The sequence below is a fragment of the Ochotona princeps genome, chromosome 5 (genome assembly GCF_030435755.1).
Source record: "Ochotona princeps isolate mOchPri1 chromosome 5, mOchPri1.hap1, whole genome shotgun sequence".
Classification (NCBI taxonomy): Eukaryota; Metazoa; Chordata; class Mammalia; order Lagomorpha; family Ochotonidae; genus Ochotona; species Ochotona princeps.
This window is the reverse complement of record NC_080836.1, coordinates 82,393,270-82,416,605: the sequence shown is the minus strand read 5'-3', so window position 1 is coordinate 82,416,605 and position 23,336 is coordinate 82,393,270. Positions and strand designations below refer to the sequence as shown.

The 23,336-nt window shown below is 42.5% G+C and overlaps 1 protein-coding gene across 1 annotated transcript in view; it reads left to right on the top strand.

Annotated features, from left to right (window-relative positions):
* PLEKHM3 (pleckstrin homology domain containing M3) overlaps positions 1 to 23,336 on the top strand; it is a 212,803-nt gene that overhangs the window by 104,923 nt on the left and 84,544 nt on the right. The window contains exons 5-6 of the mRNA XM_004576885.2: positions 1,838 to 2,031; positions 21,751 to 21,814. Coding sequence (XP_004576942.2) covers positions 1,838 to 2,031; positions 21,751 to 21,814 — 258 coding nt within the window. The remainder of the gene's footprint in view (positions 1 to 1,837; positions 2,032 to 21,750; positions 21,815 to 23,336) is intronic.

The window sequence follows — 23,336 nt, the reverse complement described above, 5'->3', positions numbered from 1 at the left end:
TCTAAAATCACTGTGTCATAAGTTGTCCCCTCAAATTCTTTTTAATAAGCAAAATTGCTTGTTTAATGTTGAATTTCAGTTTTGCTACTAGAGATGCTTTAGCGGAGATTTTTAGAAGAGTTTTTATCTTCCTTAAGTAGAAACTGAACCACCTCTTTTTAAGTATATTCCTTATGAATCCACATTTCAGTATCAGTGAATTGTTAATGTAGAGAGTCTCAAACATTACCTCATTTATACATTAAGCTGTTCCTTCTGTAATAAGAATGCATTGCATAATTTACCTATTTTTAAAAGGAGTTGTTTTATAAAATATTATGAAATATATGTTTATGCAGTTTTTAATCACCATTGCTGCTAAAAGTCTTAATGAATTCTTTTTTTTTAACTTTATGTTTGACAATAATTATAGATTCACAGGAGGTCGCATAGTTAGTACAGATGGTCCTGTGTACCCTTTCACTCCATTTCCCCCATTTGTTACTTCTTAGAAAGCACAATAAATAGAACTCCCAGGGGTTTGACATCATGATACAATCCATTAAGCTGCGGCCTGTGATCTGGCATCCCAGTTCCCATCCCAGACGCTCCACTTCCAATCCAGTTCGCTGCCGCTGCCCCTGAGAAAGTAGCAGCAGATTGCCCAAGTACTTGGGCACCTGCCATTCTTAAGGCAGGCACAGTTTTCAGGCTCCTACCTTTGGCCACATGCCAGTGTGGTCATTTGGGGAGTACAGCAGCAGGTGTATGATCTCTCTTTCTTAGTCTCTGTAACCACCTTCCAAACTGATGAGTAAATCTTACCCCAAAAAAAGAAAAGAAAAGGGTTGGGGGTGGAGTGGGGGGGACTAAGTTGCTATCTGCAATGTTGGTATCCTATGTGAGTGTTGATTCCAAATCCAGATGTTCTACTTCTGATCTAGCTCTCTAATAATACACCTGGGAAAGTAGCAGAAGATGGTGCGAGTCACTGGGCTCCTACCATCCAAGTGAGAGACCTGGATGAAGCTCTTAGCTCATCTCTTTGGCCTGGCACAATCCCGGTTGTTGCAGACATTTGGAAGTGAATCAGCATATGAAAGATCTCTTTGTCACTCCTTTCTCTTTAACTGTCTGTCTTTTTTTTTCTTTTTTTTTTTTTTAAAGATTTATTCATTTTATTACAGCCAGATATACACAGAGGAGGAGAGACAGAGAGGAAGATCTTCCATCTGATGATTCACTCCCCAAGTGAGCCGCAACGGGCCGATGCGTGCCGATCCGATGCCGGGAACCTGGAACCTCTTCCGGGTCTCCCACACGGGTGCAGTGTCCCAATGCATTGGGCCATCCTCGACTGCTTTCCCAGGCCACAAGCAGGGAGCTGGATGGGAAGTGGAGCTGCCGGGATTAGAACCGGCGCCCATATGGGATCCCGGGGCTTTCAAGGCGAGGACTTTTAGTTGCTAGGCCACGCCGCCAGGCCCTTAACTCTCTTTCAAATAAGTAAATAAATCTTTAGAAAGAAAAGGGAGAGAAATAAAAGGAAAGGAAACAAAAAAGAGAAGAACTCCAGGAAATTGGCATTGATGTGATGGGTCAATCCAGTTGCATTATTTTCTTACGTGCATAGATTCAAGTAGTCACTGCCACATCCAAGACACAGAATCTTACAGTTGAGTTTGTGAAGGAGAAAAAGAAGGCAACATCTGTGATGAATTTACCTGTGGGCTTTTTAATTTGGCTTTGTTCAAAAAACAGTAATGTTCCTCTAACATTTGAACTATGGTTCCTACTTTGGGCAGGTGTGGAAAGCTGACTAAACTGCCAGAACTGACTGGCCAGACTTGTTTTGCAGGTGTCCAAGCAGGCCAAAGAGTTTCTGGAGTACGTGTACGAAGAGCCGCTGATCGACATCCAGCAGGAGAACCCCATGCTGTACCTCCACGCCGAGCCGCTGGCGACGGTGGTGCGGCTGCGGCAGCGCCTCAAATCCCTCCGAGCCTATTTGTTCAGCTGCCGGGCAGCGGTGGCCGAGGATCTGCGGCGCAGGTGAGTCACTCAGGCAGCCAACCCTACTAGAGATGCTCTCTAGCGCTTCCCCAACTTGCTGCATGGTTTCGAATTCTGTAGCTCTCCCGCCATTCTCCACCAACGATGCTTTTCTCTGCGTTCGTCTTCCAAGGCTTCTGTCTCTAGTAGACTGAACTGAGCAAAATGAAAACAACACCCGGTGTGACTGAAGGCTTTGAACCCCTGGCTAGAGCAAGTAGGATCCTGAGGGCTTCTCTCATTCGCATGCTAATGTCAGTAATAACCATAGCACTTGCTTCACTCACCACCTGTGGAGTGTTTTATACTTCCCAAATTAAGAATCTTACTTATCAGCAGTCAAAAACATGCATGTTTAAAATGTTTCAGTACTAAAAAACATTTTTAGTGGGCAATAGAATATCGTGCAAGAATATTTTCCATGCGGAAGCAAATAATCAAAATCAGTGAATGAAAATAGAGGCCTTGGCTTCATCTTAGCGCTAGTGCAGGATGCTTCCCTTAGCTCATGGAATTTTCAAGTCCAAACCAGGCTCAGATGCTGAAAATAAAATGGAAATGAAAAGTGCCTTCTCTCATAAAACCCCTGCTTTTACAGTGAGATTTTATAGGCATTTGAATTCTCGTCCTTAGCAAACGTGAACTAGCTTAAGCTTGACATAATTGTTGATGGTGTTCATAAGTCCCTAAAAATATCTCTTAAAATTTTGTGTTTGTTTTAATAGAAATGACCAGCAGCATGTGTTAGTCATGTTGGAGGTTTGTGAAGCCAAGCCTTCCTATTTTAGAACCTTTGGAAAGTATTAAATTGATAGAGTTTGCAATTTGAGATCCAGTTAGATCCGAAGAAACTGACATAACCTCAGGCATCTAAAGAAGAAATTTCAAAAAAGAATCAAAAGTAGGTAGTCAAGCACACATAAAACAGGGACAAACTCTCAAAAAACAACAATGAAAAAGCAGATGCCATAAAGCCAGATCCTTCTCAGTGGCCATCATTCTGTGGCCTGGTTGTCTTTCACAAGGTGAGTGGGATTTATCCTTACAAATTCTAGGGATTCCAGGAAGAGCTTAACATTGAAAGATTAGGCTTTTTCCTAAAAGGCAGTAGAATTACATGCCTCCAACTAATTTACTGACTAAACTAAATACAAGATACTCAATGTTCAAAGTTTTTCTTTTCTGTTCTATTATTCTCAGTCCGTCCTGGATTTGCTCAGAGCCTGTTTTGCTTGTGCTTATATTTTTAGGTGATATTAAAATCCACACGTGGGAATCATGGTAGGCACCTCTCTGGTATAATGTTTTGCTTTGGCTAAAATATGCCAAATCAGGGCACACATTTAGAATTAAATGGGAGGTCTGCTCCCTGTGGATGACTAAGTAGCCCTCCTCTATGCCAGCAGTCTGGTGGTTTACCACCATGTACAGTGCCTTATGGCCAGACCACCAAGAGAGAGATGGAAGTTCTAGAAAGAAGACACTCCCAAAGCTATGAAAATGAAGACAGTGGTTCTTTTTTTTCCCGTTTTGCTTTCTGGATTTGCCCATGACCTTTACATAATGCAGTGCCTGGCACAAGGTAGCTGCTCAGTAAGCATAAGGAAAGGGGCAGGGAGGGAAGAATCAATGGAAAGTAAATGTCACTTTCCACCACTGACCCATAGCTAAGAGCCCTGTTTTGAGCAAAGGATCGTCTCTAAATTCTTCTTGTTCTTCCCTGTTAATACGGTGTCTTACCCATCCATAACCATCAAATCACATCATCCTCCCCCAAAATTTCGTTAGTGCCTTTTTGAAGTGACTCTCAATTTTTTTCTCTCATTTTTATTTCCAGTGTACCACCCTCATTGCAAGTTAACTTGTCTAACTAGAGTTTCTTCTCCTATCCAACTTTTACATTAAACAAATTATTGAAGTGCAAGTATGGAATTTCAGATCTGCTAAGTACAAGTATGGAATTTCAGATCTAGCCCAGACCATTATTCTATAAATGACTATACTTCAAGCAAACATTATTTAACTCTGTCCTCAATGTACTCTGTAATAGGAATTAAATGGGTTTGTAACAACTAAAATGTTTAAAATAGTGCTCGTAGGTGGGCATTTTGGTGCACTAGACTGAGCCTCTACTTGGTATAACTGCATTCCATATCAGAATGCTGGTTCAAGATTATGCTGTTCCACTTCCAATACAGCTACCTGTTAAATGCGTACCCTGGGAAGCATCAGATGATGGCTGAAGTATGTCAGTTCCCACTACCCATATGAAAGACACTCATGGCGCCTGGCTTTAGCTTGTCCCAGTCCTGGTTGTTGCAACCATTTGAGTAATAATACAGTTGGTTGGGTATCTCTCTCTCCTTCTCTCTCTCTCACTTCCCCTCTACCTCTCTCTGTCATTTTGCCTTCCATATAAATAATCTTCTAAAAAGTAAAATAGTGCCACTGTGTCAGGAGAGGAGTGAGCAAGAGAAGTAAGTGGGAAAGCCAGTTGGGCACAGGCTTTAGATCCTAGGTATATGACACGTACACACTCATGTGATTGTTTCCTAACATCAATGAAGCAGGTCTCCCCGAGAGCAAATACCAACACGTTGATTTACAGAAGCTCAGAGGAGGCACATTCAGACACATTACAGATATATACACAAACATATGCGATTTTTAGATTTTCTGTATTTTTATACTGTTAATGATTAGAGTTATCATTTCTCTCCATGTTAGAGCAGTACCAATAACAATAAGTACTCTTCTAACATCAATTCAGGTAGTTCAAGTCGGAATGGGGTAGGATGAGGGCAGTATTATTTCAAAGCTTTTGCGTTGATTTAAAATATAACTGTTTAATGACATAATCTCTAGGAAAATTTCTGAAGTTCTCCTGACTTCCTGAAGTGAGCTGCGTTTCATGCCAGCTATGCTACCTGCTACATCCACACAACCATAAACACCGAGGGGAGTCAGTCACTTTGTGTGCTAGCGGCCACCTCACACTTGTTTCTACTTTTTAAAATCATAACGCGTCAGCGGTACCTTTAGGGATGAAAGCTTGTCCCAAATTGGTATTTAAGATTGCCCTTCCAGCACGATGGCTTGGTGGCTAAATTCTCTTCTTGCAAGTCCAGGATCCCATTTGGGCGCCAGTTCGAATTCTGGCAGCCCCACTTGTGCCATCCAGCTCCCTGCTCGTGGCCTGGGAAAGCAGTAGAGGATGGCCCAAAACCTTGGAACCCTGTATCCATGTTGGAGACCCAAAAGAGGTTCCTGGCTCCTGGCTTTGGATAGATTCCGCTCTGGTCATTGCAGCCACTTGGGGAGTGAACCAGTGGATGGAAGATCTTTCTCTGTCTCTCCTTCTCTCTGTAAATCTGCCTTTCTAATAAATAAAAATAAGCAAATCTTTTTTAAAAATTGCCCTTGTTTCACCTGATCATATAACAGCTGAAGTAGAGGGAATTTCAACAGTGAGTCAGCCTCCTAGACATGGCTAATCCCACATACCCTGCTGGAAATTTAAGAGGGAGGAGCTATGGGCTGTAGGAGAGCAACAACAGCAGAAACCCAAGAGAATCCAGTTCTTATCTAGTCGTAAATGGCATTCTCTCCCTGCCTGGTTTTTACCTCAGTGTAAGAGTGGTCATTAATCTCCAGCAAGTAGGCCCAGCATGTTGAAGACCTGTCAGCACCATATAAACAGAAAAAAGCAAACTGTTAATATTGCTGTCGTGAGAACACCAAAAACAGACTGATTAATTGTATTGGCGCTCGCCCGCCAGGGAGCCAACTTTGGTCGTCACCTTATTAGGGAAGTCACAGTTTGCTTTTAGGCCTTCCATTATTATGACTGTCCAGTTTTCATCCTCACTGTTTTTGTAATTGTTGTTAAATGAACGCCTTATTCTTGAACCCATACAGCAAATCTTGACTGGCAGAAGTGATTAGTTTAGACACAGTCCGCATCCTCTGTGAAGCCTATAATGTTTACAGTACTGCAAAATCATGTTTCTGAGGACTCCCAGATGGTGACCCTGCCGCCTTGGTTCAAGGCCTAGCTAACTTTTCTTGAGAATTAGTTCCCAAGTCCCACATGAGAGTGCAGAAACAACTCTGTGGAACATCTCAGGCGTGCACAGCAGTGTGGGGCACATCCGGGTCGGCAGCCGAGAGGGAAGTCCTAGGAGGAACTCTTCTGGTAGGGGCCTCAGCCCTCCCTGAGCTGCTGAGCACACAGTGGAATGTGCGTAAACCAGAGGTCGCAGGGAGGCTCCACAAGGCCACATTGGCCCAGCGGACATGTCTTTGGCCATACAGAAGTAATACTCATCAGATTTTGATTTGATCCAAGTTACCAGCATTTAAATAATTGGGAGTTTTCATATACACACAGAATGAATTTTCTGATGTCTCTTGAGAAACAGAACCTCTGATTTTTACAAAGAATTTCTTTCATTTTTATATGGCAACAATCAGCTTTAGAGATTGGACTCTGTACTATGCCATACGCCCCACTGCTTCTGTGGTCTCCCCAAACCCAATCTTACTGTATTTTTTTTTAAAGATTTATTCATTTTATTACAAAGTCAGATATACAGAGAGTAGAAGAGACAGAGAGGAAGATCTTCCGTCCGATGATTCACTCCCCAAGTGAGCCGCAACGGTTGGTGCGCGCCGATCCAAAGCCAGGAGCCAGGAACCTCCTCCGGGTCTCCCACGCAGGTGCAGGGTCCCAAAGCTTTGGGTCGTCCTCCACTGCTTTCCCAGGCCACAAGCAGGGAGCTGGATGGGAAGTGGAGCTGCCGGGATTAGAACCGGCGCCCATATGGGATCCTGGGGCTTTCAAGGCGAGGACTTTAGCCGCTAGGCCACGCCGCTGGGCCCATCTTACCGTATTTTTAAAATTTAATTTATTTTTATTTACTTGGGGGACAGAGAGATGGTCCATCCACTTGCTTACTCCTAGGTGCTCAAAACAGCCAGGATTGGACCAGCTAGCAGCCAGGAACTCATTCCAGACCCCCCACATGGGTGACAGAGACCCACCTGAGCCATCACCTGATACCTGCCAGGGTGCTCCTTAGCAGGAAGCTAGAACCCAGTGGAGCTCAGACTCGGGAACCCTGTACCCAGGCACTGTGCCTTAAGATGGGTCCCAATGCCAGGTCAGCTGCTACTCCCACACCCACCCCTTGTGCTGATTCTGCTTCTCCCCAGCTCATTTGTGGTAGCACCTGGGTCTGTAAGTTTTTGAGGTTTTGTTTTGACCTCATCTACATGTGATAGAATTGATGCCAGTCCATGACTCTTATTTTGATTGAATGGCCCATTCTAAAGGGTGGTCTTAGATTTATATTTTTTCAGAAGACAATTATGTCGAGGCTTGTAGAACCAGAAGAAATAACATCAAGTTAACTTGGATGTCCCTTGGAGCTGGGCTGGGGTGTTCCAGCTTGTGGGTTAGGATGTTCCACATGCATGCAGGAATCTGTAGTTTGGTGACTTGAGGAGCATCTTCTGGTGAGCATTTTGTAATGATTCCTGGAGCTAAAGGCTGGAGCTGAATTGCTGTATCCAAGTGGGGCGGATTGAGAACAAAAAACACGATGAGAGCGCAAACAGAGGTCGTTTTTTTGGAGTCCCTGAAGTTTCATTGCCAGTGCTCACCTCTTTCTCTAATGGCCTTCAGAGTCAGTTTTCTGCTCTACAACTAGGAATAGTTGTACAACCCCATAGACAATGACTGAGGACTAAGAGTTTATGCCTTGGGCCTGGCGCAGTAGCCTAGTGGCTAAAGTCCTTGCCTTGTATACCCCCTGGATCCCATATGGGTGCCGGTTCTAATCCAGCTGCTCCACTTCCCATTGAACTCTCTGCTTGTGGCCTGGGAAAGCAGTTGAGAACAGCCCAAAGCCTTGGGACCCTGCACCCGCAAGGGAGATCTGAAAAAAAGCTTCCAGCCTCTAGCTTTGAGTAGGCTCAGCTCCAGCTTTTGCGACCACTAGGGGAGTAAACCAGCAGGTGGAGGATCTTTCTCTCTGTATCTCCTTCTCTGTGTAAATCTGCCTTTCCAATAAAAATATATAAGTAATAATTTTAAAAGAGTTTATTCCTGGAATGGAGTAAGTACAACAATATTGCAACTACGATTTTTACTATAAGTCAATCAAAATTGCTAAGCCAACAGGTGAACAGCTGGCAAAAGAAAAGTGAGTCTGGGACTGAAGTTTCCCCCACTTTCTGTCCAGAGTACACAGCTTCAGGAGGGGTAATGAGGTGTGGAACTCCAGGGTGGCGACACAGCAAGCTCCTTCCAAGACTGGGTTCCTTAGTCTCCCCTCCTGCTCATGTATTTACTGTCTTGCTCACCAAATTTCCTTCACCTATCCTATCACTTAACCATAGTAACAAAAGCCTTTTTCCTGCTCTTACTAGTAAGCTCATATACTGCTATTTATCATTCTCCAGGTCATTTTGCTGAGTACAAGAATGGCAGGGAATGGCAGACCCAGAGTAGGGAACTGGCATTGCTAACACTGGCATGCTGGAGTCACTAGCGTGTCCCAGAAACCACGGAGGGCCCGCGTGACAGTTGGATTGGTGCCAGTGAGGACATTTTCTCTAGGTCAGTGTTTGCCGGACCTTCTGTTTTCAAGACCTTTAATATAAAACAAAATTGTAGAAATATGTGTAGAGTTGCCTTTTGTCCTTAGCCAGAGCAGACATAAAAACAAACAACACATTACCATCTATTTCTCATTGCCATTTCATGGTAGCTATAAAAAAATACACAAACTATATCAGAAGTCAGACAGCTTTTTAAAATCAAGTAGATTAAAAAATCATTCTATTAATTTTCCTCTTCTTGTGTTGGTCTGCTTAAAATATCCACAGCCAGATAGCGGCTTTTCAAAAACCCCAATTTAAGTTGTATTTCTCTCTTTCGAGACCTGAAGTGAAATCATATAGTCAAATCCTCCATCCCAGGATATTTCTGTGGATGCTGGAGTGTTTCTCTCCCTCTATCAACCCAAGTATGTGTTATAGATTCAGGGTTGCTGAAAACCCAAAGTTTCCATTTGGATGTAACTGTAAACCTGGTTTTCCTCCAACACTAGATGAAGAGGTAGTAATGAATACCAAGCCTGTTTTCCCAGCTACTTGGAGTAGAACTGTGTCAGTTCTCAGGGAAAATTAGTCCCACATGTTTGTGACATCTAGTTCCTGGTGCAGACAGTTCTGAAGCAACTTAAACACTTGGTCATCTGAAAGATTATAGAAAAGTTGATTCTTCTATCTTCTAAACTGCCCTCTCCTGTCCTGTGCTTCATTTGAAATTATGATTAGATCCAGCATGACTTCCCACCGGACACAGAAAATTCCTACATAAAGATTGTCATTTTAAATTTTTTTTTTAAGACCAGGCATTGTGGCACAGGTGGCTAAGCTACCACTTGGGATTCCGCAGGCCCTATCAGAGTGCCTACTTTGTGTCCTAGCTGCTCCATGCTTCCTGTTAGTGTGCCTGGGAGTGAGTGGAAGATGGCATGAGTACTCGGGTCTCTGCCACACTGTGGGAAGCCAGCATGGAGTCCTTGGCTTCTGGCTTTGTTATGCCCTAACCCTGGCTATTGTGGGCATTTGGTGGGGTGAACCAAGTGGATAGAAGACCCTCCCCCCAGCTTTCTCTCTTTGTTTCTCCCTCTCTTCCTTCACTCTTTAAAATAAAATGAAAATGTTTAAAAGTATAAATATTTATTTATTTGGCAGAGACACAAGCAGACATCTTCTACCTACTAGCTCGTGCCCCAAAATGTACCCTAACAACCAGGGCTGGACTGCATTTATTAATAAGAAAATCCAGGAGCCGTGAATACTATCCAGGTCTCCTACAAGTGTGGTAGAATGCAAGTCTTGGTGTAGCTGCTGCCTCCCGTGCTGTCCATCAGCAGGAAGCTGTGCTGGAAGCAGGGGAGCCTGGACTCGAACCAGGCTTTTTGAAGTGGAATGTGGGTGAGCCAAGCAGCCACTTAACCACCATACCAAATGCCTACCTGGATTTCTATTTTTATTAACATTATTTATCTTAGTCAGTACCAGAATAAATGAATACAAGAGAGGAGAGAGATGTGTGTATGTCCTGTCGGACTCTCAACTACTTGTTCAGTTCTGAGACAAGCACCCATAATGTCACTTGGCTTACCAAGACTCCCTTTGCATTTCTTCCTTTGTTACTTCTGGAGGAGGAAAGGCTATTTATAATGTATTCACTGGAGATAAGACTAGGTCCAAAGATTGAAATAAATGTATATAATATATATGCACACATATACATGTATATATATAGTATATGTGTGTGTGTGTGTGTGTGTGTGTGTGTAGTTTCTCAAACTTAATAGATCCAAAACTGAACTTATAAAATCTTTAACCCCTACCACTACTTGCATTGCAAGCTGCACTACTTACTGACAGTCTTACCCTATCACTTGCTGCTACTTCCATTCACCCAGTTAGTCGGGCCACAACACCTTCCTCTTATAATTTCACATCTCAGTTATCAGCAAATGCTGTCGAGTTCTGCTTGAAACCATATCCAATAGTCGAGGCCAGTGCCATGAGACAGCAGGTTAGGCCTGTGTCTCTAGTGTTGGCATCCCATATGGGCACCAGTTCAAATCCCAGCTGTTCCATTTCCCATCCAGCTACCTGCCAATGGTCTGTGAGAGCAGCGAAAGATGGCACAAGTGCTTGGGCCTCTGCACCCAGGTGGGAAACCCAGAAGAAGCTCCTGAATCCTGGCTTCAGATAAGCTCAGCTCCAGCCATAGCAGCCATTTGGTTAATAAACCAGATGGAAAATCTCTGTCTCTCCTTCTCTTTCTATAACTCTGCCTTTCAAATATATTATATATATTTATATTTATATTTATGTATAAAAATATATTTACATTCACACACACAGATGTCCCCTCTGCTGTATCTCCCACTGCTTTCTCATTCTCTCTGTTCCAGGCACACTGACCTTTCTGGTGGTCCTTAAGCACAAGCGCCTCCTACTGAGCTGCTCTACCTGCTTTCCACTGACACCTGCCTCATTACCTCCTTAGATCTTTTGCAATTGTCACTTTAAGGAAACATCCTTGATGCTCATTTTTAACTTGCAACCAGTGTCTGCCCACCCCACACCTCGTGTCTTTTTTCCCTTCTTTCCATACAGTATATGACATGGTATTATATTTTGTCCGTGCCCCTCTTTTAGGCCATCATGATGGATTGTAGAGACTGTGCTTTGCTCAGCATGCATAGCCATATACAGTAGCCCTGTCTTCCCCTACCAGATGTAAGTTATACGAGTCATCACTTTTTTATCTGGGTTGGTCACTGCAGTGTCCCCAGGGCCTAGAACTGTACCTGACACATAGTATGCTAATAAATGTTTGCTGAACTAATCAAATGAATGAAAGATTGTTGCCAAGATTATTCCCTTTCCACTTCTTCAGACCTTTTTTTTTTTTTTTTTTCTTATTTCAGAAGTATTCTTCATAAGACACAAGAATACTAAAGCTTTCATTATCCTACTTCCACTTTGGCACATGTGCTTCTAGACATTTCCTCTGCAGATGATTTTTGTCTCCCATTAAAATGGTTCCATCCTGTTTGTAGTATTTTAACCCAATCATTTCACTTAGTATTTTTTAACAGATTTTTTTTTCTTTCAGTAAATAATTCTAAAAATTGTGTTTTAATATGTGAGCCTTGCTACATATCACTGATCTTGAAAAAGGTAAATGATGATCAGTATACTAAAAAAAAAAATTACATGAGCAGTCTAGTAATACATGAACTGGTGGAACCATTTTATACAACTGCCTCCTCCTCTCTCACCCTGTAAAACATCAGGCATAATAGGTGGTAGGATTATCTGATACAGGATAAAGATTGCATGCTCTTGGTAATCAAACATGATTAATGTAGGGGGCCAGTTTAAAAATCTCTCTCTTTTTAAAGGTGTATTTATTTATTTATGGGTCTGGCGTGATGGCTCACTTAGATAATCTCCCACCTGCAAGTGCCAGGCTCCCATGTGGGTGCCAGTGAGTGTCCTGGCTATTCCATTTCCTATCCAGCCTCCTGTTTGTAGCCTGGGAAAGTAGTCAAGGACGGCCCAAAGACTTGGGATCCTGCATCCTTGTGGGAGACCCAGAAGAAGCTCCTGGCTCCTGGCTCCTGGCTCCTGGCTCTGAATCAGCTCAGCTCCAACCATTGCAGCCATTTGTGAAGTGAACCAGCAGATGGGAGGTCTTTCTTTCTGTCTCTCCTTGTCTCTATAAATCTACCTTTCCAAAAACAATAAGTAAATCTTTTTAAAAATTTCAATGTTTATATCAAAGGCAGAGTTATAGGGACAAAGTGAGAAAAATAGAGAGAAGGAGGGAGTGTGAGATCTTCCATCCACTGGTTTCAATCTCTCCCCAAGTAGCTCCAATGGCTGGAGCTGGGCCAGTCTGAAGCCAAGAGCCAAGAGCTTCTTCTGGATTTCCCATGACCCGGGGACATTAACAGGAGCTGTATCGAAAGTGGTGCAATCAGGACTCGCACCCATAAGGGATGCTGATGCCACAGGCAGCAGCTTTACCCACAATGCCATGGCACCAGCCCCAGAACATCTCCTACAGGACCGTACTTAGAACACAATCCATACAGACTGCACTTGCTCTGTTTCTGAACTGTATATATGGAATATCTCAAAACTAAAACCTGAGTGAGATCTGTATGTACAGAATGGTTAATGCTAAATTTTAGAAGAATAAACCATTTTTGTAATAATATTATCACTAAATTAGTTTTGTTAAAAGACCAATAATTATTAGTGCTTCACAGATGCTAGTATTGGCAACATTTCTTTAAGCTCAGTAAATGAACACAACTGTTTATGTCCTCTATAAAATTTAATGTTAAACAGAGTTATGTGGCTAGTTTTCTTTCTTTTCTTTTTTAGGAAAAAAAAATATTTCTTTATTTGAAAAGCAGTGTGACAAAAAGAGGAGCGATATGTTCCACCTAAATAGCCATAATAGCCATGTCTAAGCAGGACTGACGTCAGGAACCCAAGTGTTACTGCGCAAGTATTCGAGCCATTTTCTGTTGTTTCCCAGGTACATTAGGAGGAAGCTGTATTGGAAGCAATCAAACCAGCGCTTTGATAGGAGATGCCAGTATCACATACAGTGGCTTAACATGCTGTTTCACAACTCTGTACTCTTGTGGCTGGTTTTCAAGATAGACAACTAAAAGTATTAGGAACAGGCATTTGATTCAATGGTTAAATCTCCGCTTGATATGTTCCCACCCCATGTTGGAGTGCCTTGGTCAGTTACTGACTCCTCTGTTTCCAATCCAGCTCCCTGCTAGTGTGCAGATGGTGCAGTTGGAGCTCCTGCTACCCACAGGGAGACTCAGATTGTGTTCCCTGCTCCTGGCTTGAGTCTGGCCAGCCCTGGCTATTGTGAGCTTTGCAGAGTGAATCAGTAGATGAAAAATCTCTTTTAGTTCCCCTGCCCCCAGATCTGCCTTCCAGACAAAAGGAAAATTCAATAAATAGAAAATTTAAAAACAGTCACCATTACCTGAAATTGGGACTCCAGCCAATATAAGAAAAGCTACATGAATCTATCAGGGCTCAGAAACTTAAAAAATTTTTGTTAATATAAAGGGGACATATTTCATAGAGATCAGAAACTATTAAAATAAAGGATGTCATTTTGTTAGTTTTTGAATGCAGCCGTTCTGATTCTACTTCACGAATTTTATTTTTCCTTGGATGGCTTCCCAAGTGATCTGTCTTCCTGTTCTTAGCCCTCTCCTCCTTCCTCCATTTTCTCTAGATATCTCACTCGGCAAATGAACACACACATCAGCCCTCTGAAAGGGAGCTACAGTCATCTGCAAGAATGTCATTCAAAGATAAACGTATTTAGAAACTTAGAAAATAGAACTCTAATAGTTCCATTTAGTGCAAATTCCACTGAGCTGTACACATGCATAGCCCTTTATTGAGACATGCTTCAAATAGGAAGTGATTTATTTAAAGATTAAACCATCTAATTTTCTAAGAAACAACCAAGTAAAAGGAAAACTGTAGGAAAAGTTGTATCTTCTTATAACATTTAAAAATACCTTAAGCATTTGAGCTAGGACATATGACAGCTGTGATATAATATTTCGTTGTTATAATCAGGCCTCAGAATAATCACAACCCAAATTATTTCCCAAAGATTTCTACTCCTGGCTTTATATTGTCGCTGAGAAACTTAAGCACAATTTCTGAATGATTGGGTAAAAAGACACCGTTATTTAGTGTATCTGTCTGCCAAGGTATAATATCTGATGCAATCTTGCCACTTTTCCAGCCAATGAGATTAGCAAAATGAGGTATCTGGAGAAATGATTGAAGCTTGTTTCTTCCACATGGGTTGCTATCGAAAGATCTGCCTTTGATTTAAAATTGTTTTTCCATTAGCTCAGAACATGGATGGATGTTTGAGTCCCATCCACATCCAGCCTAATGTAACTGTCTCAGGAAGAGTTTGCAGCCCATATCAAGAACACCAAATTACACCTCCCTGGGTTGCTTCATAGTGCTTTTTGCTGATTTGAACGTGGATGTGTGCGCCCTCCAAAGAAAGAAATTGTGGCTCTCAAACTCAGTACAAATGACCTACCCTGGAATATATATTCTTGGAAAACACAAGAATACTATGTGAATAAATGGTTTTCCTTTTTAAATTATTCCTCATGTCCTTCTCTGTATATTCTTTTATACCCTTATTATTTAGAATCATAAGCTAGAAGTTTGCTTTTGGTGTTGTATTATCATTTTGATTTTGTTAGTGGTGTGGGTCTTTTCGTTAAACACTGGATCTTTTAAATGCCGCTTATGCATGTCTAAGAACTGAATTTCAGGGAAATGATGGTGCTCCATATTAAATCTATCAGCAGCCTGCAGAGGGTCTGCCTCATTCAGAGGCTGACCCGGTGCCTTTTTTTCTCATGAACATCACAGCTTGGCAGGAGCTGAGTTGAACTCCTCAAAAATTAGTCAAGTTAGATGAGTTTTGATTTATTTGACTTAATGTCGTGGAACAAAATGGACTGAGGGCCCCCTGCCTTTTTTGTTAAGACTGCTACCTTCCATTTCACAGGCAATTATGTGTGCATTTTTAACCCCAAGTACCAGCTGGATAATATAGGGCTCTGAATTATACATGACCTTTTTCCTTTTAATTTTCGACTGCCCTCACCTTTCTCATTAGAGCAGTCCATAAATGAAGCCTGTTACCTTCCCAGTGTGTCATGCAATTGTAGAGATGATAAAATTGAAAATGGTGGTGGTGGAAGCCAGCCTAGTGGGGTTTCATGATCCTTTAGCGGGTTTCTTCAGTGTTCTGTGGTACCAGGGAACTCCACAGTGCTACCTGCCAGTGCTGCAGTTTCCGTTGAGGGAGAAGTGAAGTGTAAAGTTGACTCTCCTTATCTCTTTTGTCCTTTGGCTTCAGTGTCAGGGCCAACCAGATGAGGTTGCATGGTCAGGAGAAGGGCAGCACATGTGGTTGGTCTGCCGAAGCAACGCTGCCAGGCGTGATGATTAATAGGACTGCAGTGCAGTGAGGTCACCGAATGCACAGAAAGCCCTAAACATAGCAGCCTCGTCAGAAAACAAAAGGCAGCACCCTCCTGCAGCAAGAATCCTGTTTACTCAGGGACTGCTAAGTCAGATAACCTTCAGTTTGTTTGCATCTGTGGGGTCCTGTTGCATTGAAGTTTGGGTTAAGGACCTTTTACATAACATGTTGGTAAAAACTTTAAACACACCAATGAAGGAAATATAAAGTATGTATGTGTCTGTGTGTGTCTGTGTGCACATACATATGCACACGCACAAACCTGTGTATTTGAAACCTGATTTCTTTTTACAGATTTATTTTATTTTTATTGCAGTCACATATACAGAGAGGAGGAGAGTCAGAGAGGAAGATTTTCTGTTTAATGATGCACTCCCCAAGTGACCACAATGGCCGAACTGAGCCAATTCAAAGCCAGGAGCCAGGAACTTCTTTCAGGTGTCCCACTCGGGGCTTTGGGCTGTCCTCAACTGCTTTCCCAGGCCACAAACAGGGAACTGGATGGGAAGCAGGGCTGCCGAGATTAGAACCAATGGCCATATGGGATCCAGGCACTTTCAAGGTGGAGACTTTAGCCGCTAAGCTACCGCTCCAGGCCCACAAACCTATGTATTTGAAAGCACTTCTTCCATCTGGGTCCACATCCCATTTCCTGTAGGCTTTTCCAAAGGCAGGCTCCATTAGTTCTTCTCACTTCTACATCTTCAACTTCTTCTATTTCATTTTAGCATATATCTACACCCAGGTCTCTCCCAACTTCTTTTTAAAACATCTTTTCTTTTTTTTTTCCTTAAAGATTTATTTATTTTTATTACAAAGTCAGATATACAGAGAGAGGAGGAAAGACAGAGAGGAAGAATTTCCGTCCGATGATTCACTCCCCAAGTGAGCCGCAACCACCGGTGCTGTGCCGATCTGAAGCCAGGAACCAGGAACCTCTTCCAGGTCTCCCACATGGCTGCAGGGTCCCAAAGCCTTGGGCCGTCCTCAACTGCTTTCCCAGACCACAGGGAAAGGAGGGAGCTGGATGGGAAGTGGAGCTGCTGGGATTAGAACCTGCGCCCATATGGGATCCCGGGGCGTTCAAGGCGAGGACTTTAGCCGCTAGGCCACGCCGCCAGGCCCTAAAACATCTTTTCTTAATCCTACCTCCTTTCTTTTAGCTGTGGCCCAATTTCCCTCCTTCCCTGTGTAGTGAACGTAGAAGAGGAGGCCACAGTCCTCACCCCCCTGCAGTCTGACTCCCTCTTCCTCCCTGGAATCTGTGCTGAGGTCCCTGAGGACTTCCTGTTTTCCAAATCCAGCAGGCACTTTCTGATCCCCACGAGTGTCTTCCTTGTGTTATTTAACCTTCCCACTGCCTTTGAGGCCACTGACCCTCTTTCTCTTTCTTGAAGTCTCTCTCTGCTTGGTTCCCTGATGCTGGCTCTTCGTGCTTTGTCTCCTCTTCCTCACACACTGTTCCTTCCCAATCTTCCCCTGCATTCACTCCTTAGAGTGCCGTTTCCCCAAGGCCCACTCTTTTCTCGTCGCCCTGCATGGCGTCCTGGGCTCTCACTCTCATGGCTTCGCTGGAAACCTAGAGGCTGGGACCACAGTTGCTCATGTGGACTTATAGGTGGCTCCACTAGGGCATTTGTGGACAGAGCCATCTCTCTGCCCCAGCAGCTGGGACACTCTGTACCCCACCAAGACCACTCTTCTTCCTTGGCCTTCTGTCATTAAATAGAACTTCAGTTACCTAGCTGGAAAGCTGTGACAATCTCAGGCTTCTTCCTGCCATTTACTTCCTACTGGTCATCATGGCCTGTGGATTCTGCTACAGAAGCTGCTCTGCTAGTAGACCCATTCTCTCCAGCCCTCTCTCTTCTGTTCAGGACCTCATCGCTTCTCCTTTAGTTCCTCCCTAAAATTATCCCTCCTGTAAATCTCTCTGTGTCACCTTCTACTGTCAGCAATCTTTTTAAAGGAACAAAGCTTCTCCTGCCGTTTTTCTGCTTGAGGCCTTTCTGTGGTTTCCCATCCCATTTGGAGTAGATTCTTAGCAAGCATTCAAGATTTCTCATGTCTAAGAATAACCCAGCTTTCTACAGTGTATACCCTGCAGCTTCTGCTCCCCCACACGTGCATGCATATAGCCCCATGTCCCAGAGAGTTGGTTCCCTAAAACCATCATATTAGTGCCAGCATCTGTGCTGTCTCACCCGTACCGCTGCCTCTCCTGGGACAGCCATCCTGCTGCTCCCCACAGACTCCAGTTTGTCAGCTTCTGAGGCCTTGCCTGTCCCTGTGTCCTGCTGGCTTCCCTCACCCAAACATAAACCTGTAATAAACAGTGATCTCTCCTGATCACCAGTGCCGAGCTCAGTACCTGGCACCTGCTGCATGTCTAGCATCTATTTAGCTGTAATTAAATGTGTGCTTATTTGGGGTTCTGAACCACAGTGCCAAGTCAGAGATCATGATGCTGGCTTCATTTACATTAAATGCATGAGAAATATGGAGATCACCACTGTTTTCTAACAAAAACAGCGCAATCATCCATTCTTAATTTTTTTAAAGATTTATTTTTATTTTTATTGGAAAGTCAGATATACAGAGAGGAGGAGAGACAGAGAGAAAGATCTTCCATCCAATGATTCACTCCCCATGTGACCGCAACGGCCGGTACTGCGCCAATCCGAAGCCAGGAGCCAGGAGCTTTTTCTGGGTCTCCCACGCCGGTGCAGGGTCCCAAGGCTTTGGGCCATCCTCAATTGCTTTCCCAGGCCACAAGCAAGGAGCTGGATGGGAAGTGGGGCTGCTGGGATTAGAATCCTGCGCCCATATGGGATCCCGGGGCGTTCAAGGCGAGGACTTTAGCCAGTAGGCCACCATGCCGGGCCCAATCATCCATTCTTAATAGTAAAATTCTTTATCAAGCACAATAACAGTAAAATTAACACTAACCTGACTGTCTTAGGGGGACCCCAAACATAAACAGCTACCCTGTGGATTCCCATCTTTCCTGGTCCCGAACAAGTCTTGGTCCCCCAGGTTCTCTGTAACCCCCTCTTATAATTTGAAGTTTATGGACAGCTGGCTCCTAAGATTCCCTGCTTATTCCATCCATTTTCCAAAAGGCTTCTGATTGACAGACTAGTATGTAGAACATTAACAAGAGAAGAAGCCTTGTTGTCATCCAGATGGGGAGGTGCTGTAGCCCGCCCTTTGCTGAGCTTAGCTTTCACATACTTACTGTACTCTGTGCTTAGCCTTTGATTGGTCCACCTGAAGAAGATATTCAGAGAATATCTTGATTTCATCTGGCCTTCGGAGAAAGAGGAGCAAGTTCTGTAAGCCTTAAGTTATTTCTTCCTGCCTTCAAAACCCTCACCTCCTGTCAGCAGAAGGAGCTACAGAAAACGCCTTTCCTCCTTTACTTATGTTGGGAAGTACTGCAGTGTATGGCAGGTGTTTGGTGCAGTGGCTAAGTTGCCACTTAGGATAACCACATCACATATCTGAGTGCCTGGTTCAAGTCCCAGCTAATTCACTTCCAATCCAGCTTCTTGCTTCATGCACACGTTAGCGAGCCACAGATGATGGTTCAAATGCTTGAGTCTCTGCCATCCACATAGGGGGCTCAGATTGAGTTCCAACTCCTGGCTTCAGCCTGACTCTGCTCTGCTTTTGCAGGCCCTGTGGGGAGAGAGCTAGCAGATGGAGGTTCTCTGTATGTGAGTCTTTCTGCCTTTTAAATTAATTAAGTAAAATGAAAATTAAAATTTCTCTACAAGAGATGCATTGTCTTACTTACCAGTCTTTTCTCTCAGGAAATTTATTCTCACATTTGACCTCAGTGCTTCTATGCTATAACTTTATCCTCCAGAAAGAAGGAAGGCTAACTAGTATTACTTGACTTTAAAGTCTGAATTTCAGTAGCCACCACTAAATCTCCTGGACACAACATTTTCTCCAGACACAATAGCTCAGTACATTTATCTTTTCTGCGTGTATTTATCTTTTTAGTTCTTTATTATGACTGACTAATGTAAATTATATCATTAGATACTGATGAGTGATAGAGGAGATGGTAAACAAAGTGCTTCTGGAAAGATCTCAAATCTCTTCTAAAGAGAAAGAAAATAAATGTGAGAAATATTTGTGCACATAAAAACATGGCATGAAAACAGAGCCAGTGGAAGCTGTACAAATTATGTTGAAGGAGTACTACAGATATTTAGGCCAAAGCTGCTTATTTGTTGGGAAAGGAATGATGAACTGGGTGTGGAAGTCAGAAAGGCCCCACTTAGAAAGGAGAAGCTGGAAATTCTTCGTTGCTCATCAGTTGTGTTCATTGAAGCATCCGCCTGCAACACTTGGCTCAAGGCCTGGTTTACTTGAGATAGTGTTTGTTGCCACAGCCTGTCATGCTGTAGGAAGGGTATGCCAGTATGATTTGATTGATAAATAAATTATTGTATCCTGTTCATTGCCTTCCAAACCAGAGAGTTATTCTATGGATTCTATGGCAAAGCTAATCACACTTTGAGGAAGCTCAGCTCAGGATCTGTATCCTGTTGTCTGGAATAGAACACACTTGTCACCCAGTTGGTCTGTTCTCATTTCTGTTTATGAAATCATGCTTGTCAGCAGAATTCTTCAGTGCCTATCCTGCATTCTGGGAGAGCTCCAGACTAGAATATGCCTGTCCTAGTCTCCCATCGGGTAAGGACTTTGGTCGGTTCAAGACTTCTTATAGTTGCCTAGTGTGGTATCTGGTAGGTACACAATTATGTGCCTAATCAATATCAGATAGAGGGGTAGATGATTTAATTTCTAGGATTTGGTAACTTAAAAGACTGAGTATGGAATTTCCTACTGAGCTGGACAATAGGATAGTGGTTCTGGACCTTGATTGTACTAATCACCAGGAGAGGTGTTTTGATTTGTTTAACTCATGGTACATAACAACATATAACATAATGCATAATGCCCTGTTGTTTTCTAAAAGATCCACAAGTAATTCAGGTACATCGAAGGTTGAAACCCATTGTATGCAACCATCATAAAAATGTATACCTCATGTATAACTCTGCTCACTTGTAATTATTACATTGTAATTACCAATTTATGTATCATGCCTTCACTTAACTTTATGTTCCTTGAACTCCAAAACTAGGACTATCTTTTTAGTAGTTGTCTTCCTAGTGCCTGGACAGTGCTTAATATATAGTGGACAGCCATAAATGTTAATTTAGTAAGTTGGTGATTTGCTTCATCTTAGACATAAGAAAATTGCATGGTACTACACAAGGCAAAGATAGAAAAAGCTAGCACTGTGAGTTTGGTTTAGGGTTTAGTCAGTGTGTGTTTTCTGACCATCTGCACTTTGGTATGTGTTTGCTTAGCTATATGAGTTTTTTCCTGTTCATTCATTGCCATCTGCCTAAATAATGTCAACAGCCAAAGCTATTGCGTTTAATTGGAAAGGTACAATTGGAAATATTTTGTCACGTTATTCTCATCTGTATCTAGGTTCTATAAGCTATTCATCACCATGTATATAAGAGGATAGTTCACATTAGTGAACTATGAGAAAGCCATGGAAGCCTCTAGACACACATGGCTTGCCACTCCAATTTTTCTCAATTCCAAAATCAAGAAATTTCAACACAGAATAATACAGCTAGATAGTTATTTTAAAACCTTGAATACAGTCACCTTCATTCTACAGTGAAGAATCTGAAGCCACATAGGTTTGGGGAATTGCCTGAGCTCACATGTTTTTTTAGGGATATGGCTAATACAAGAAACCTGATACTATGGTCCTCAAGCCTAGACCACCTTACAGTGGTCATAGCATCTCAGATCGTGTCAGAAGAAGAGGATCAGTCTTCTACTTCCATTCTGGTGTTTGTGTTTTTCAGAAGATTAGAGGAGTATGGAGAGTGGGGAGTGGACAGAGAAAGGGAATTCTTGAGTGAGACTTTGTAACATTGGGAGGTATGTTTTGTGTCAGCAACACAGTTCACATATGTATCTTCCCTTCTTTTCAGAATTTTCCCCAGAGAATACCTCCTTCAACAGATCCACCTGTACTCCCTTGCAGACCTGCAGCAGGTAAGTAGGTGATTAGAAGGGCCATATCATGTTTGTTTTCTCCCTAGGGAAGGCTCTCTTTTGGCTGGAGCCTTGGCACTGATTCTGTCATCACTGGGATAGTTTTCATCATCACTGGGATAGTTTTCATCACAGGCCTTGATACTCAGTTAATTTCTGTTCAGGATAAGAAAACAACTCAGTATGAAAAGATATTATAGAGCAATAACAAATGTTGGCAAGGATGTAGAGAAACTGGAGCTCTCATACATTGCTGGGGGAATGTGAAGTGGCCCAGCCACTTTGGAAAATAATTTGGCCATCCTTCAGAAACTTAAACAGAGTTGGCATATGACCCAGCAATTTCACTCCCAAGTTATTACCCAAGAGAATTGAAAGCATATGTCCACATAAAAACTTGTGTACAGATGTTCAGGAACAACTTTATTCATGGTAGAAAAGACACGGAAACAACCCAGATGTTCATCAGCTGCTGAATGGATGGACAAATCTTGTATGTCATACAATAGAACATGACTCAGTGATAAAAAGGAGTGAAGTACAGCTACATGCTGTAACATGGATGGACCTTGAAAACAGCCTGCTAAAGGGGAAAAAAAAAAAAGAAGAAGAAGAATATTATAGGAGTTTGTTAGAAATGAAAGGTCCAGAGTAGACAAAGCCATGGTGACAGGAAAGTAGGTTAGTGATGGCCAAGGCCTGAGGACACCTGGGAAATAACCAAGTGCTAATGGATATAGGATTTGGGGAGAGGGGGCTGACACAAAGTGTTCTGAAATTAAATAATGGCAGTGGTTGTCCAACCTTGTGAGAGGACAAAAAATCACAAAATTGCTCACTTTAAAATAGCAAATTTTATGATATATGGATTTTATCTCAATAAAAAAAATTATATGAAGGAAAAGACATAAAAGGCAATTAATGTATTAGGTCCTTTGTTTTTGCTCAAGCCACAGGTGATTGGCTTTTAAACTTTAATAACTCATAACAGAACATATGAAGAGTCAAAATGATCTTTTTGTCCTTTTATTGGCACATGGACTTTTAATGATTGACCAGGATAGCAGCCTGGAAGAAACTGAAGCTTTGTGTGTTCAGCCCTAAGTTCTAAATATCTTAAGCTTTGGTTAATCATTTAAACCAACAACTCACTCCCTAAGAAGCTGTTAACCACTGAATGAAGGTGTTACTTTCCTTTCTGGATATGTATTGATTCTTTCAAGAGTCAGTTAAAGAAAAGTAATTGTGACAACAACTCATGTGATTCTATTCCTTTGTTGTTGTTTTCCTCTCTGGTTTTCTGCTGAAGAAATGAGGTCAGCTTTAAAACTGTGCTCTTGTTTTTCAGTCATTTTTCAGACATTAAATTACCTTTCAAGGATTTTTTGTTTTGTTTTTGTTTTACTGTGTATCCCTCTTTTTTCTTTTTAATTTAAAAACATAGGACTTTTGTGTTTATCCGTGTGGAAGACAAAGGTTCATTTAAATGGCAGAAATAATTGTAGAGCGTTTGGTTGGGGAG